Source organism: Rhopalosiphum padi, chromosome 1, assembly GCF_020882245.1.
Source record: "Rhopalosiphum padi isolate XX-2018 chromosome 1, ASM2088224v1, whole genome shotgun sequence".
NCBI lineage: Eukaryota > Metazoa > Arthropoda > Insecta > Hemiptera > Aphididae > Rhopalosiphum > Rhopalosiphum padi.
Genome location: NC_083597.1, coordinates 12281306 through 12300907, shown reverse-complemented (window position 1 = coordinate 12300907; position 19602 = coordinate 12281306). Strand labels below are relative to the sequence as shown.

Here is a 19602-nt window from a genome sequence, read left to right as displayed (position 1 = left end):
TGGTAGAGCTGAGCGTACAACTGTTGTTTAAATAACAAAGTTCTATTAACACGGTTTTGTTTTAATTTCTTGTAGGGCACAGTGGTGTTAATCAGCTTGGCGGAGTGTTCGTCGGTGGAAGACCGTTACCGGACTCGACACGGCAGAAGATCGTCGAACTAGCCCATTCCGGGGCCAGACCTTGTGACATATCGAGAATCCTACAAGTATCCAATGGATGCGTGTCAAAAATCTTAGGAAGGCGAGTATTATCAAATTAGATCCATTATATTACCTATTTATTACCTATATAGAATAAGAAAACAACATAGTATGGGTGCACTTCAAAATACAAAAATATAGAGATATACGTGTCACTTTCAACATTAAATATCATGATGAACATAGATCCTAAAAGACACAGATAAAATTAATGTAAAACGTAAAAGCCAACATTAGGCACGTATTAAAAAAAAAATTCGGGGGGGTTACAAAATTTAGCAATACAATGTTGCGGCACACATAATAAAACAATTTTTTCCTCGTTACTCGAAAATATTTCGGGGGAGTTTGAACCCAAACCCCCCCTGTATACGTGCCTGGTCAACATTTATATGAGCTATTTGACCTAATAATATGGCCTTCATTATAAAATTATTACAAATAATAATGTATGACCCATATTTATGAATCAGATATTTTTCATTGTGTTGAATTGTATTACATAAAGGCAAATATAAAATCACCTATACAAATTTCAAGCTTATATTCTAAAAAAAATAAATATAATATTAACTGTTAGAAAAACATCCATACAAGACGACAATTGATAAAATTATGTGATATTATTTAAATGATTGAATATAATATAATATTAAAATTATCAATTATATTTTTCTATTGTAGGTATTACGAGACCGGTTCCATAAGACCTAGAGCGATTGGCGGCTCAAAGCCCAGGGTAGCAACAGCTGAAGTTGTATCTAAGATATCTCAATACAAACGCGAATGTCCGTCTATATTCGCTTGGGAAATTCGCGATCGACTGCTACAAGAGGGTGTGTGTTCCAACGACAACATACCAAGCGTAAGTATATTCTTCAAAATCTAACAAATTTACGTCGAAATAATTACGCTAAAACATTTGAACCCACAATATATCCCCGTTTGTTTGGGAATATCATGCATGTATTATACATACGCGCTAATTATATTATATAGGTAAATATATTATATGTATACCAAATACCTATAAAACAACCCCTCGATCAAACAGTTTCCGCAGCTGTAGCAGCACGGTTGCCCTTCATCAATATTATACTTTTAAATTTACAGACAAAAAAAATACGCTTGTTTCACGGTCAGAACAAATACGGAGTACCTAATAATGTTATGTCGATTTTAAATCCTATTAAATATATATATATGCAAGTATAATTTTTCGAGTTTGACGTGTGCGTGGGTGTGACCGCGGCCTCGGCGGTGATGACCGAGGAAAGGGAGACACAAATCAGATTTCTTACGCATCACCGGATCACGCCTCTCCCAATCAATGTCAACAACGCGCGCCGCCGCCGATCGTGTGTTTTATACACGCACGCCGTACCTATTTACGAAGGAAAAAAACAAACAAAAGAATACAAATCGAGTATACACTGCGTAATACCTACAGCGAATTTTAAATATTATTTATCGCCTCCGCCCACTTATATATTATATTATATTTACATCACTACAAAGACGCAATTTATTTTATTTTTACATATTACGTTTAAATAACAATTATTTGCAAAGACGATTTAAAAGATTCACCAAAATTTGGCGATTAGAAAATAAAACAAATTATACTATATTTTATTGTAATTCAACGTTAACAATTTTAAAAAATCTACTTGCTATACGAAATAATGTGTATTATATTCTACAAGAATATACATATACCTAGTTATAATATTAATTATTTAAATCAACATTTTTCATATAAATGGCTTATTTTTTCTCAAGTTGTCTAATTTTAAACACTTAATTTTATTAAAAAAGCTTGATTTTTTCTACTACAATACTGCACCCCATTGATGTTAAGTTCTTACATAAAAAAATAAAAAAATTATAAACATTTATTAAGTTAATATATTTTATACTACAATGTTAAGACTTTAAATCATCAAATTAGATAGATAGGTCGTATAAGTACTGATAATACAATTTAACTGTTTATAAGTAAAGTATATGGTTTTTGTATAAGTAATAAATTCTATGTTATTAAATTGTCAATACTTATGTATAAAATAAAATTCATAGTAGGTGTAAATAATATATATATATATATATATATCGAGTCATCTCATGGGAAACATTAAAACTCGTGTAAAAAATGTACTTTCTGTTAGGTTTTCGAAATCAGAATTATTTTATAAAGAAGTTTGGACAATTAACTTTTGGTTGAAAAGAAGAGTACCTATTTATATGACTACCTATATAAAAGGTAAATAAGGTTCCTAAATAATATATAATATTATATGGGAGCCCATTTGAGGGGTGAAAGACGGGGCATTGGCCTAGATAACTTAAATAGTATAATTTTCTTAACTATCTGAACTTGAACAAAGATAGTTTTATTCAGGATATCATTAATGTGTTTGGAATAAAACGAAGAAATTTGCAGTTTTTATTTTAACGAAACTGAATAATAAATTTGATTATACTTGATTTTTTATTATTATTTTTTTAGTTAACACTAAAGAATTGTTTTATTTCCTCCCTCCCCCCCCCCCCAAATTTATATTACCTATATGTATGAAGTGAAACACTCTTTAAAAATATTTCCATATCTAAGTTATATCATTATAAATCTAAATTATAATTAATTTACGTTATACATCAGTACATCACTTGTAAATTTTATATTCATATATTGTATACAAGTAAAAACGACTGCAGATAATTTAAACCTACAATAATTGAATGCTTTCAATTAATAGTAGGTACAGTAATATGTATTAGTAATGAGGTTTGTTAATTTTCTTAAAAATATAAAAATACTAAATTACTAATTTTTCGGACCCTAAAACAACCAACCGTATATATATAATATAATATTAAGCCTACACAAAACCGACCGTCAAACGTGCAACGACGTCGACGAAAATATAATAAAATAATATTATATACACGGAGAGACGGGCAGCAGCAGGCAAAACACCGCCGCCACGCCACAGCTTTCCCATCGTCGCGAGGATAAGTGTATACTGTACAACGGCACGCAGGACGGGCGGTAACGCATATTTTCCACGCCTCAGCAGATCCCCGAACAAACAGTCAGCCCGCCTTAACGTCACAGTCGCTGCTGCCGTATACCGCACTCACCTCGTCGCGTCCCTGGGGCACGTTTAATAAGCAACAGCAGCAGTCGTATTATAATAGTAATAATAGTACAGGTATTATTGTACAGTAGCAAAACGATTTTTCGGAATAAATAATAATAATTACCTATTGTATTAAAAATAAAACATAATATAAACATTTTCTTTTCATCGATCGCTGACAATTATTTTCGTTTTTGTATATACGTTAGAACACATCGAACGTTTCTTAGATATTTACGAGGATGTTTAATAGGTATATATTGAATTCATAAAATTTACGAACATTTTGACAGTGTTTACAGCGGAAATCGACCGAAAACAATAATATTATATTTTCACACCACTTATAGTTGCACCGTTACACGTACACATATTGTATTCCCAACACCAGAAAAGATTAAAGAAATTATCGTCCGGTTTCGCACATATATCCGCGGTGTACTTCATACAAATCTCCGCTCGTCAACGAACCGTCAATCGCTCGGACTATATACGGAACAGTGTCGGCAAATCCGTCTCATAAACAACCGTGTATGGTTCACCCCCCATTACACGTATATTATTGTGATGTAAAGCGATTTTAATTGTCCGTTTCCCCCAATTTGTGGGAATTCGAAAATATTTTGACATTTCTACTTCCTGGAAGCGTCAATGCAGTGCGTCCGATTTCTCACACGCGTATGTATACATATTATATAATATATATATATATATATGTGTGTGTGTGTGTGTGTAAATACTTCTGTAGTAGCATACACAAACATACGTCTACGATCGGTCCAACAGACGCGAACATAATAATAAATATATAATAATATAATGTGTAAAGGAACAAAAAAAAATAATAAATAATAAATATTATCCCCGATTCAAAATAATGTATAAACACACATATAGAAAGAGAGAGATGCGTGCTGCAGAGAGCAATTACAAATGTCTTTTATGCCGGTGAACTCCGGGAGTCATTTGTTCCACAGCGTGTCCATTGTTCGACTATTATGTCACTGATGATGGAGAAAGATAATGTCCCTTTTTCAATACCGGGACTATTGTTTTTTTTCCTCCTGTATAAAAATAAAAATGGGAAAAAATTCTCTTTTCTTTTTCTTTTTCTGTTTTTTTTTTTTTTTTTTTAGTCGTTTCAGTGTTTTAATTTCCTACTGAGAAAGTATTATGCAGCGTACATATTTTCCCGTATCGTGAATACAAATCCAATCAGATAAATAACAATCCCTACAGCCTATATATATCGCGATTTGCGACGATGATGAAGACATTCCGACTGTTTCGTTCCATCGAGTCACTTCTGCAATGACCCAAACGTCAAAGATTAACCCGAATAGACGTATATTTTTAATGAGAAAAACAATTAACAATAATTGTATTTTTCCAATATACAAGTTTTTATCATACGCCAACAAACCAATATAATCATTATTAATAATTAAACAAAACTTATTATTATGTAAATATCATTATTATTTTAATTGTATAAGTAAAAATGTTTACCCTTATTGTTAAGATTTCGGTACGATTAATATGAAAGGTTATTATGAGACGTGGTATAGTAACTATACACCTGCATACAAACACTTGCTAGATGTTTGAAACGTATGTTCTTTTTATAAAGTGTTGAGTCTAAAACCCAAATTAGTATTCACTAATTTCTTTGGAAGAATATTAAACATAACTAAATTTACCAATGTCCAATAGATTATTAGTTATTACCATTTGATTTAAAATAACATATCGAAGCACAATTTCAACCTATTGTTTATAATTTATTAATTATATTTAATAAATAAAAATTACGTTCATAATCGACATAATCGTTACACATTTTATTATTTAATATTATTTTAATTCTTTAAGTTGTTAATTGTACGTTTTAGGTTTAAATATATATTATGTTAAAATTACCCTTGTGTCTAGAGTTAGTTTATTACAAAATTCATTACCGATACAAATACAATATGACTCGTTAAATATATAAAAATATTTATTTATCTAAAACTCTATTATGTAGAATAACGAGATTAGATATAAGATATAACCCATCGTCGAAAAATATAAATTTACATTGAATAAAAGACACAAAGTTAATTATTAGCTTCAAGATGTATAGACATTTTTAGAAATGTGCACTGTCTGATCGTATCTATAAATACTTATAAAGGTGAAATATAGGTAGTAAGTTTATTTCTACAAGGATTCTAGCATATACTATAAAACTAACAAAAATTAAATATATTAAAATAATTTATAACTTATAAATGCTTCATATTTTCTTGTACTGGTATATTATTTCAAGCAAATTCCTATCTTTAAGTATATAGTATAATATAAAATAGCGTGTTCTGTGTATATAATAATATAGATTTATGTTTCAAAGTTTACGCAATGGATGTGTTAAAATATTACATTTAAAAATTCAGGAATGTGTGGTCGTGGTGTACGAGTATGATTATAAATTATAATTATTTATATATTTTAAGAAAAATACAGTATTCCTATATGTTTCTTTTATTGTATAATATATATATGTACCTATACCTATTGTACCTATATATTATATTTGCTGAATCCACGAACGTTAGGTGTAGTGTTTAGTAAAATACGAATAATATGATACACGGAAAAGGAAAAATCTATTTTATATACTATGGAGAGAAAGATAGAGTATAGAAAGAAAATCAGAAACTGACGGTAACGCGCCGTGTACGGTATATATATTATATATACTATATAGTATGTATATAGTATATATGTGCTTGTGCAGATATAAAAACGGGAGGGAATGCGTAATCAAAGTGTGAAAAACCCCAAAGTTTTTCCGGCGTCAACGGCGACATTAGGCGACACCCTTCGGGACAGTGAGTGTTTATATATATATACACACGGAGTGTTGTACGTGCGAGTCAGAGAGATAGAGAAAGAGTGAGTGAGAGAGAACCGACAAACAAAACTCATGCATTATGGATTCGTCGGCCGCGCGACACATCAAGACTCGCGCGAAACCCTTCGGCTCGATGCCGTCGCCGTGATACAAGCGCATTTCTCCCACAAATACTAAAACACACACACACACACACACACACACACACACACACACACACACACACACACACACACACACACACACACACGTACACCCACAAATTATATGTATCATGTCGATATATATAACGACGAGGCTCGACGCTACCGATTTATAATACATATAGGTATATATATATATGTGTGTGTGTGTGTGTGGGGGGGTGGGTGTACTCGCTCTGCCATTTTAGTACAGACGCTGCGCCGTATAAATCGTCTGGATCGAAATGAAGAAAAAATATAACCACGACGACAATACAATCGACGGCTACGGAAATGTATTCCGGTCGGAAATTCGTGGTTATATACTTCGCCACGACCGGCACAAAGGACCTCCGCCGCCGCTGTAGTCGCCGTCACGCGGAAAAAAACCAACCAAGTATATACAGGAATAAAAAATAGGATTTATGGCTGAATGTAGTAAATTACATTTATATATTATATTATATATATTATGTACACGGAATGACGACGGCGGTCTGTCTCTCGGTCTCGGGTGCGCGCGCGCGCAAGACAATGGCGACGCCAGTCTGAGCGCATTAAATTGATTGGAAATTATTTTTTGACAATTTTCGAAATCATTATCGTTCACCCACTCATCTGCTGCAGCTATAGATAGCCGCACAACAGACACCGCTGTTCGAATATCGCACATTTTGCAGAGTATCTGACGTGTATGTCGCGTCGTGCTGAATTGCCAGAAAAAAAATATCAATAATTCACCATTCACATGCCTTGTATATACAACATAAATACATAATATACGTGTATTATATACCTACTGACTACCTACTATGCACAGTCATATTTTAAGTTTTGCATTAATTGGTTAGAAATAAATTCGATTTTAATGTTTCTAATTCTCGCCAGTCATAAACTCGCGGCAATATATAACTAAATAATTAATAAATGACATTACTGCTTTCGAAATTATTGAACTTATTGCAATAATATCGAATATTACATCACTTACTTTATATTAGCATTAGTTACACATATAGGTAATATTTATATTCCTAAATGACACACCACACACGTGTTTACCGAAATTATAGACATACTGACACTATGATGAATATTTAGATTTTAAGCATTTTTACGATAAAATCCTATAGGTTTAAGGTTTAATGAAATCTATGATCGTTTTTTCATGAAATTCATAGAATTACCTCAAACAATAATACATAAATACAGGGTCATGCTAAATTCATGTTATAAATTTATTGTACATTCCATAAAAAGAAACAAATTTTAAGGTTATAACGCGATCCCCAGCAATGTTTTGCAACATTTGCAGAATGATTCCGCATATACGCATTATTCCTACACAGTACATTATTATTATATTATTATAGTGATATTAAAATATTATAAATAACTCATGATGGATTAACCGGTACACAGGTGTCTTCGATCAATCGCGTGTTACGCAATTTGGCGGCGCAAAAGGACCAGCAAACACCGGCGTCCGTGTCGCCGACCTGCAGCAGCACGGACGCCGTGTACGACAAGCTGAGACTGTTGAACGGTCAAGCGGCTGCGGCCGGCTCGTGGCCTAGACCAAATCCTTGGTGAGTAATACAGTAATAATAATTTAATATTTATGTATAATATAATATCGTATACACGCGTATGCGATATAATACATACATAAATAAATACATGTATATACATATATATATATATATATAGGTGATCGCGTGGATGACCGCACACGCGTCATCAATAATAATAATAATAATAATGTACCTTATACTGACGTGCACTGTCATTATTTGTTTTGTCTTTTATTGTAATACATAAAGGTATCCACCAGCATCTGGAGATAACCCGTTCGGTCCGCTACAACCAACCGGTCGGCTGAGTCCAAACGCCGCCAATTGTACCGTCTTGCCCGACATACTCGACAAAAAAGGTAAGACATCAACAATATTTATGCATATGCATAATAGCATTAAGCTGTTATGCTTTAATTAGTTTTCTTTTTAAGTTCTTTTACTCATAAAGTGTATACACGTCAGACAAGCCGACAATAGGATTTTCATAAGAATATTATGTTTATAAATGTAGGTATAGTAGGTATATATAAATATAATATAGCGCTGCAAGTATATAGTAATAAATAAATGTATAAAGTATAATGGTTATCCAGTGTAGACAGTACAGTCTGAAAATACAACTATCATATTAACATACATATACACATCCATATAGAATATAGATACATCAAGAATCAAGATATTATAATATATTACTGTCACTATTTTATTTAATGCTATAGTAAATAACAATGATGTAGTTCTACTCGTATAAAATAAATGATAATATTTTGTGTGGCACAACATTATGATATAGTATTAACTGTTATTGAATCTATTATTATTCTTAAATTGTTCACTGTTAATACGACAATACATAGTTAAAACTTTAAAAGTGCTTTTATAAAATTGATTTTGAAACTTTTAAAACCTAATAATGGTGTATGTTAATTATTATTTTTTCCCTTATTTATCGAATAATTTAATTCACTTTAAACTGTTTTGTCCATAATTTAAAGTTAAAGAAAAGTAGTACTGCCGTGTACGCTTTAGAAATTATTCTATTATCTGAAAAACAATTGCGTTTAAACCTTGATTTTAAATATAATTTATTTAACAAATGTATTTTAAAAAGCAGATATTATGTACCATTTACTTTCTAAATTAGTTATTAAACAAAACAATTTATTATTTATTTCTTAATCTGAAATTATATTCGAGACAAAAACAGTCTTTAAATAATGATTATGTTATAAAAATAAAACAATTTAATAACTTTCATTTATTCTTCTTATTCTTCTTATATGACTATAAACACTTTACAGCTATACGTATACATACGTGATCCATATTATATGTACTTGTACTTAAATCGCAATGTTTGTTAAATACTCATTTATACCGCATTTACAAGTCCGCGAGATCCTATAGATATTATTAAAATGCCATACTTATGAATATAAATACATTGATGAAAAATCTTTTACAATTGTTGGACCAACACTTATATGTTATTCATACCTATATAATAAATAATAATCTTCATTTTACCATATCCTGTGGGCGGGGTCATCACGATGATAATATTGGGGTTATACAAGGGGGCACCGACGCCACCGTGCCTTTCTATATACGTAAAATTCCCCGGTCGGTATTTTTTATTTATTTTTTTTTTATTATTATTCTACTCAACTGACGCGCGCTTACATGGATACGCACGCGGTTGGTTTGGATATATTAAAAAAAAAAGGAAAAAACCTATACCGGCTCCACAGTGAAACAAGAAAATATTGTATCAAAGCGAAAACGGAACTGTGGACAGGCAGAGGGGTTATTATATTTAGATAAAGGGATTGCCGGCGTACGGGTGTGCGGTAGCATTACCGCAAAAAGGGTTTTCGGGCTCCTCCAAACGGTAACCATATTAAATTTTGCTGTAGCGCGGAATTCCGGTTTCAGCGTCGAAACAATATGCGAACATATATACGCTGCAAATAAACGGCGGAATGCCAGCAGCCGGGCGGCCATCGCGCACCACGACATCAGTGGCGCCCCGAAATTTTACGCATATATATATATAATATAAGAGAGATAATATTACAAGCTCGAAATAATATATCTAGCCACGTGTACATATTATATTATTTTATTATAATGTACATACTATATATATAATACTATTATGGTTACGTTTTATCCTATCAAGAAACGTTTTGAAAAATGCCTGCAAACATAAAAATTAGGTATTATATTAAATATTTAAAACTTTTCTATAACTTTTTTACGTGTCATGTAATATATTATGGGTACATGAATAGTATACTACATATATTATATACATATATATATATATATATATATTATATTTTATTTATATTGAAAAATACATATACCGTAGTTTCAAAAACAATTAAAATTATGTAATCATTTGAGATATAGGTACTTACATTTGTACATAATCAAATAAAAAAACAAATCGTTATAAAATATACACTTCTTATATACATTGGTTTATTGGTTTATTATTTCGATATTGATCCTTCAAAACACAAAAATAGTGATATACCTATTTTAATTTTAATTATTTATCAATTTTATATGCGCTAACAACTATATTGCGTTGGAAAAAGTGATTCGATGCAGTCAGGTTTAGGACATGCAAAATACTCTTATTATCTTCGTCAAGTTACTATAGTTAGTATATATAGCATACGTCTCATACAGATAAAACGATATAGGTAAACCATAATATATATATAGGGATTATGGCTATACGTACATTATTAGTGAATACCTATATATATTTTAATAACTGTGCGATATTTTCATCGTCTTACCAAATCATATACGGCTGTACATATACATGATAGACTTATTGTTAGGTACAAAATATAAATATATACTTCAAAACTATCGAAGCGCAATAGTATAGTAGATAATATTTTAAAAAGGAAAAAATGTTTGAAAAGTTGTTATAACAACTATAGGGCCGTCAAGAGCGGAGAGAATCCTTACAATGTATATATTGTGTATAGGTAATATATTTACATATATACGTCTTATAGAATACATCAATAGGTGCAAGGTACCTACTACCCACATATATAACATAATAACCTACTAGTATTGTAAAGCCACATTTAGGTAAATCTTATGATAAATATGTATATGTTATATTTTACACTGTGTATGGGTACTCTGCGGCACAGGCCATTTTGATTGCGCGTGATGTATCTTATTTTTCTCGTTGTTCGCGGTGGTAAATAACACGCGGATGAATATAAAGACCGGGTGCACACGTCCGTGTACATATACATTATATCAAATAATATATTATGAATATAACGTATATTATGTACATAATATAGCCACCGTGTTATATTATATTAATATGCGGACCCCGCACGCGGTATTGAATTGACGACGCGGTCTATCCTTCTCTCCCTCCATACCTTCGACACTCTCACTCTGGCATATGCACTTATGTATTTTCAAAAACCCACCGACGTCCATTTAGCTGTAAATAATTTGCTTTGAGCCCTTCGAATGACGTGCGTGTGCCGCGCGCAGCTGAACGAATGACGTGTTATCATCGCGGTCCTTCGTCGGTTTCATGCACCTCCTTTCTTATGTACTTATTTTTATGTATAAAAAACGTGACGAATGTCATTTGAATTAATATTATATTTGGTAAAAAAAATTTAAAACCTAAAAATATACTAATGTCTAAACGCGCGCGAGCTATAACGCTACTGGTTATACAGGTATATTACCTGGATATCTCTGCATTTTACCCAAAAATCATATTGAATTAATATTATAAAGGGGATCCGTGCCACTATAGAATTTCGATACGGTTTGTATTTCAAAAGGTATATAAATACACGTGTAAACGTGTTATGAGATACACTAATACCGGTATTTAGTAATTGTGGTATTTAATTAAATCCTGAACGGGTATTACTACTGCAAAGTTTGAAAATGCGATCATGCTTAACGCATTGAACCGTTATCACTCGTAATTTTTTGTGTTGGGTCGGAATTTAGTATAATAGCTTTCAGTGCTCCCCCGTATAAAGTCCTTCATACACATTATTCTAAACTTTTACAGAATAGGTAGACATTTATTAAAATGTATTTTAATTATATTATTCTCACAAGATTTTATCATGCCGAATTTAGGTCACGGCCGTATAATTATATATCTACTATATACGTAAACACTATATAGGGCTGTGAACTATATGCACTAAAAAAAACTATTAAATACCCATGCGTTTTTACATTCATAATAATTAGACAACTATTTTTTATTATCCTCAAAATTTGCAAATTAAATTTATTTAAAATTATTAACATTTTAACAAATAGATATACAATTTTTAATTTTAATGAGTAGTGTATGTAATACTAGTATATACAAATTAAAATAGTATTCTATATAAACAATTCATTTTATACAATATTATTGTATTATTAAAATTATTGTTCCGTGATGTTAAAAGATAACAATAATAAGCATTACGTAATATTTTTTATTGAAATTTTAATTCATATTCGACGATATTAACGAAATAAAATTAACTAGCTAATTACTAATGTATACCTAAGTGACCTTAAAAAAAATTATAAAACTATTAGTAAATTTTGATTAAATAATAATATTTTAAGAAAATAATATGCCCTATTATATATTATTATGCTTAAAACTTGAAATATTAAAAAAAAATTATTTGTTGACAGCTATAGTATTGTAGTGTAAAACAAATTGTTGTCGATATTATCATTAGTTTCTATGATTCATATAGATATCTATGATATTTAGTATAGATACCAAAAAAAAAACGCGGAAATACACTAATTATATAAGTGTATTTTATATATGTATAAAATTAATTTTATACAGTATAGACTATAGACATACTAAAATTCCACATTTCGAATCTTCCATATAACATGATATATTAAAAAGGGTTTGTTACTTCAACAAATCATTAGTCTGTTAAAGTTTAAAGCGTGTTTATGAACCAAGGAATTACTGTTCTTAGCATTTACTTGAGATTTTATAGCTGAAGAGATAATTGTGTTCTGACGTGTTTGTACGCAAACTTTAATAATATCAACAACAGCTCATCATGTTTTTAATAACGGAAACTTTCGTAGTCAACAACTTTTAGTGACGATTTAAGTTGATTAGACTTTTCTTTACTAAAAAAAATAAATAAACCACCACTATTTTCTATATCAATAATAGGTTTTTACACCTAATTGTTAACAATTAATCATACATTTATTTTATATAAATGTATTGTATTACCTTCAATTTCGTTCAAATAAATTATTATAAATTATTTAATATTTATTTTAATATTTAGCTGTACTTAGTAATTACTGTTGACTATTACGGGTATCACCGCTTTAATTACCTAGTATAATGTATCAACTAATTCAAAAATATCACTCATCAGACGATTGTTATTAACAATGGTTATTTATACATATATAAATTTGGCCTACGTGTAACAAAAAGCAAATGTATCATAGGTCACGTAAAATAGACGCGCGATAGAAATGCGGAAACGATAAACTCTGCAATATTATGACTTTGTAGTATTTGTCGACTTCGATAAACCTCGCTACCGACATCTTCGGAAGTAAATTTACATAATCACCTTGTACATTATGTATGTTCGTCTCGCGTGAGAAAACGTGACTCTATATATATATAGCCATATAGGACATTTATTGTCACGGTGTTTACCTGTTTTGTTTCAATTTTCTTGAGACTTCCGTTCTCCGCATACCTACAAAAACATTTCAGAATTTAAGTTTTTCCTAAACTATATATTTATTTAATACCCTTATTTTTCTATTCTTGATGTATTATTTTTCTGTAACAAAACTATGAGTAATGTAATTTAATGGAAAAATCATATAATAATACCTTTGTATTTTTATAACAAACTGAATGTTATTAGAATAGTAAATTGGTAACTTAAAAATCACGTAAATATTGATTAAAAAAAAAATCCTAGTTGTAAATACTCATACATTCTAAATGAATAGTAATGTATATGGAATATATTTATACATTTATTACTTTTCTTACCTAAAAATATTATAATATTCTTCGATTATAATTCGTTCATTTAAATACTTAAATGTAATCAAAAATGATAAATTTATTATACTATAATGTTATTTGGACTTAATCATATAAATAGCGATACCTATATCTATAATAAAATGAGTATACGTACATATAATAGCTTTTATAATGTCATAATGTCATAATACATGAGCGAGTTACGTTCATAATTATTTCTTTAGTATAATAAAATATACAAATGCCTATATAATATTATTACATTAACCATCAATAGGTAGTATTAATTTATAGTATAAATAGCTTATTATGATCTTTTATTTTTTAAATATCCAACCTATATCGATAATACCTGGTGGTATAACAATAACGAATGTGTTCATATAATATACTATTGTATGTGCTTTTTTGCAATGTCATATACTTACATTGTATATAACCTATTCACTAAAACTAAACGTGTACTATAAATATTGTATATATGTAATTTAAGTGATGCGGTGACGCTGCAGTAGTATAGCTGATTATTCACGTTAAAATAATGTAGTATCTACGCGTGTAAAGTTTATACCTTAACCATCTATATTATATAATCACTATAATGACCGTTTATTTTAGTGAAAAGTTCACGTGAACCAACCGCAAATTAATAACGTACGGTATACTATATATATTATAATGTAATATGTTTGTCATCGTGTATATATGTATATAGGTACAGTAAAACATTTTATACCTACTATATTAAACATGTTCGCCGTACACCCGTATTAGTTATAATATCCAGTAGTACGATGGTAGAAAATGTTTTAAACCGAACAAACAACAAAACACAATGGTTGACGTGCCCCCCTAAAAAAAAAAAAATTACGAAAAAACAAAGTGTATATAAAACGTAACTTTCTGAATTTGACAATTCGTTTAAAAATAATTACGTCTCGTTTATTTTTGCCGACCGAGTGAGAGAGAGAGAGAGTGAATTAGAGAGAGAAGAGAAAGCGTGCTCGCGTGCGACAGCGGTGGCGACCGTTTTGCGCGGGAAATCTTTTACGGTTTGCTGGCCTCAGGCGCCGAAAAGGGTAACGTTGTTGCAGTTATTTAACGGGATATTCCTGTTTGTGACATGCTTTTGTAATACCAGAGAGACAGAGTAAGAGAGAAAGAGACCCTGTGCTTTAATCCGATTAAAAATTATCAAAAGCCGTTGCCTCGCGGCTTTCCCGGAAAACAATTTAAATTGCGCCTACACGACCGTCTCATAGTCCCTTATTGTCTCCGCCCCGACTGCTGAGGCGACGGCGCAGCGCTCGTGATGATATTATATGTATATTGTATACACAATAATGTATATATGTATATATAAGTGTGTGTGCATCGGATGGAGCGTGCGCGTAGCGTACTTAGTTCAACATCAAATATTATAATTTTTCGTACTGCACTCTATATACTCGTAAGTCGTAGTATCAAATTACTCGTATTAAATAATATATACAGATAATATAAATACATGCATAAATATTATAGTTTTATGCATAGACAAACGACTAATGCAACTATGTAATAACAGTTTATAAATTTATTCTTAAAACCTATATGTTAGCTAATGACTACACAACACAAACAGCGTTGTAAAATTTATTATATTGTGTGCGATTTACTGCAAGTTTTTTTTTGTATACCACTGCCTACAGTTCTCTATAGCATGAAAAACAATTTCGTAAATATTGCACGTTGCACGTTAAAGTCGATTGTTCCTGTATGTCGCGTATATAACTTACCTATATACTATATAAATATAGTATTATATATTATGTATACTTTATACACATTAAATTATGATCGATTGATTACTTAAGGACGCGTAAATACTAAATAGTAGCAACGCGCGTGCTTGAGGGCGATTTCTTTCGCTGCTTATACCAATGCACATACAATATTATAAATAATAGCAATAATAATAGTAAAATGTATATTTTATATTATAAAAGACCTCTTGTCGCCGCCGTCGTGATCGTTATTGTTTCGACGACCACGACTGCACAGCACGCGTTTCATTTCAACGACGCGCACCGCGAATCGCATGAACGTTAACGAAATAATATTATTATATATGTATTTGTAAAATCCGATTAATCGCATTGTGTTCAACCAATCGAGAACCGCATGGGCCTCGGGAGTCACTGCGTATGGCTCACTGGAGCGTCGTTAATCGCGCGCTCGCCGTTATATATGTTTTTACTCTAGGCGCGTACGACTATAATAATTATATAGTACAACTCTATAATGTACTATGGCCACAGTAGCTACTATATTATATTATACCATGTTTGAGATTTATATTCAAAAATAAATATATACTACTTATATATTTTGTAGTAGCGCCGCCGTATATATATAATAATATACAATGTTACAAAAATATATATAACCCTATACTTATTGGATTCGGAGATTTTTGTTTTACGGACCTTGACAAATATGACCACGCGTTCGCACCGTAGTATAAAATTCGCATAGAGGGGTCGTGTGTGTAAATAATAATAAAGACGGAGGCGAAACGTAATTACATTCGATTAGATTATAATATTATCTTGTAATTTTCCTCTCGGTATATTTTCTACACATCGAGAATCCCCTCAAAATTACACGCACACACACACACACACACACACACACATAAATACAAAGTGAACTTGGGCAGTTAAGCGTGACACTTATTGCGCGATTCCGGAACTGTAAAGTGTGAAATATATATATATATGCCGATACATCAATAAAATAGATATATGTTATGTTGTAACTTTGTAAGACTTAAACTCGCTATGGTTATATAACAATCTTAACATTACTATAAAAAAAAAAACCGTATAACGTGTTACACCCATAAAGGTTAACCTTTACATTTCATACAATACCTAGTCATCTATATACATATAATATACTCTGTAAATATTTCTATTAATGTTCGCGGCGCCCCGTGTAATACGATATAATTCGTTTGACGTTGACACATATATTCTTCTGTATGATAATATATGAGTAACGTAATCTTTATATACAACTTACAGCGGTTTATGCACAATCAAAAACTAAACACCACCGGGTCTTTTGTCGTATTATAGTTGTTTAGCAGCTATAGATTTTAGCTGCTTGTCCGAATATACTTTTCGTTCGCATAAATTAAACCACTCGCGGAAACACGCCCGATCAGTGTACGATAATAATGGCTGTACCTATAATACGTACATATTATTATGGTTCTATGCTTCTATTTACCGCGAGTTTTTACACGACAAGTACCTACGCTATATTGTACAATATTGTAATATGATAATAATACGATATCAGTCGTTCGGTCATACGATTACAGATAGCGATCACCGAGCAATACACACACACACACACACACACACATGATAGGTATATTATATGATATAATATTACACAGACACGAGCGCATGCCATGCAACCACCGCAGTGTGACGGCGATCCATTTATTGTACGACGACCCTCGGCGGTGGTGCGGTTATGATAACAGCGATGGTTTATATATAAATATATACGGTGTCGGTGGTGACCATCAATCCTGACACATATAATATGATATACCGTCGGCGGGCGTTACCGCGAGCGCAGTATACCTACCTATACCAATATATTATAACCGTAATAATTTCCCTCTCTCGGTTCGCCTCTCCTATCCGTATAATATAATGTACTGCTACAGCCGCACCGGCGGCTCGGTTATTCTACTAGATAAGCGAACACACACACACACACACACACAAATATATTATATTATATACTTATATAAATATATATTATATATGCTATATGCGCGCACACCACGCGGTTACAAAAACATTGTTCGCCGCCCGCCACCTATATATATATATAATATATATACGCGACATATCTGCCGGTTGAATAATAGTGCGCCGTATATTATATTTATATATATATATGAATATATGTACCTCTCTACCTACATAATATACAGCACGAGACCGATACGGCAACGCCGCGACGCGTATTATATATGTTATACACACATATATATATACATGGGAATGAAGACACGGTGAAAGAACGAGAGGAGGATACGGAGAGAGAAGAAGAGTTGGTAGGATAGATGACTTGGAGGCGGAACGGGGGATGAGAAACTGGCGGCGGTGAGTAGGATCCCGAGGAAAAGTCGCGAGCGCGCGCGTGTGTGTGATAACGAGCGTGGCCGCCGCCGCGACGTTATTTAACCGACGGGCCGCCCAAATGAATGGGAAGCGTTCGAGTAGAAAGTTGCCGATAAGACGGAACGAACGCGTTCCTACGGTATATATATATATATATATATTAAACGCTCGCTCCGACCTCTCTTCTGCTGTTGCCGCCGTCCGGAGCGTCTCTCTTATCGTCGTCAGAGCGCGTGCGCCGCCCACCCGCTACCATAATATATATTATGGCTGCTGCAAGACTATCATCTTTATATATATATATATATATATAATATGTATGTGTGCAAGGATGGTTGTATGTGTGTGTATGTATGTATTTAGAGAGTTTGGCGCGACAACTGGTCCCTGTGGTGAAAAACCTAGCGCCCCCTTCAATCTTTTCCAACCCCTCCGGCCGTTCCGTCGGTCTATCACCAAAGAGATTTCTCGATACCGTTTTCCCCGCACCGCCGACCCTTAACCGAACGTTATGGTGCATCGTAGGTATATATTCGTCTAATGTAGTATACGACATAATACAAACGGGTCCTTGTATGCGAATATGCGATAAATTCGGCCGGAACTTAATGCCATTCTATACAATACGCCTATAGTATCTATAGCTATAGGTAATATATACTAAATCATAACTAACGTCAATTACAATATTGTTAGCGCAAAAATTGCGATTGTACTACGCTGGTTATCAACCGTTTGCAAGTATATTGAAAGTATAACCACTGTCGATTGTTTTTTTGACACAGATATTAAAAATCATACAACGGTTATTTAAAATGTCAATGAAAAATTGTATAACTACAATTTATAATTTTAGCTGAATATTTTAAATTTTAATACTAACTTAAGTAACTTTGAAACAATCTATCACAATTATATATAAACAATATAACTTCTTCTTGTAAAAAAAAGTCAGTTGTATTTAATAATATATAGCTTATCGGCTAACCATTGACGCATTTCTGATTATACATGTTTTTATATATTAATATTGTAACATAATACCATTATATATTAACCGTTTTCGTAGCAGTTTTTACAATTAACACGATTGTGTATTTAAATGCAATTTAAATATATTATAGTATGAATGCCTATACAGTGAAACAAAGGTGAAAGAGATTCAATAAAATTAAATATGATATATTATTGATGAGTATTCCTGAGTATGCGAGTAACGTTTATCGTGTGCTACGCTGCGCTGAGTGTTCGAGCCTCGGGGAGTATCGGCGGGAGGAAAAGAGTGGCGTAGTTTTAAACGGTCCCGCGAGAAGAAGGGTTTTAAAAAT

At 31.9% G+C, this 19602-nt stretch overlaps 1 protein-coding gene across 2 annotated transcripts in view; it reads left to right on the top strand.

Moving 5' to 3' along the window:
* Positions 1-19602, top strand: part of LOC132932288 (paired box protein Pax-6-like) — a 44398-nt gene that overhangs the window by 15813 nt on the left and 8983 nt on the right. For both annotated transcript variants that reach the window (XM_060998593.1, XM_060998591.1), the window contains 4 exons: positions 76-241; positions 886-1066; positions 7845-8011; positions 8246-8355. In XM_060998593.1, coding sequence (XP_060854576.1) covers positions 76-241; positions 886-1066; positions 7845-8011; positions 8246-8355 — 624 coding nt within the window. The remainder of the gene's footprint in view (positions 1-75; positions 242-885; positions 1067-7844; positions 8012-8245; positions 8356-19602) is intronic.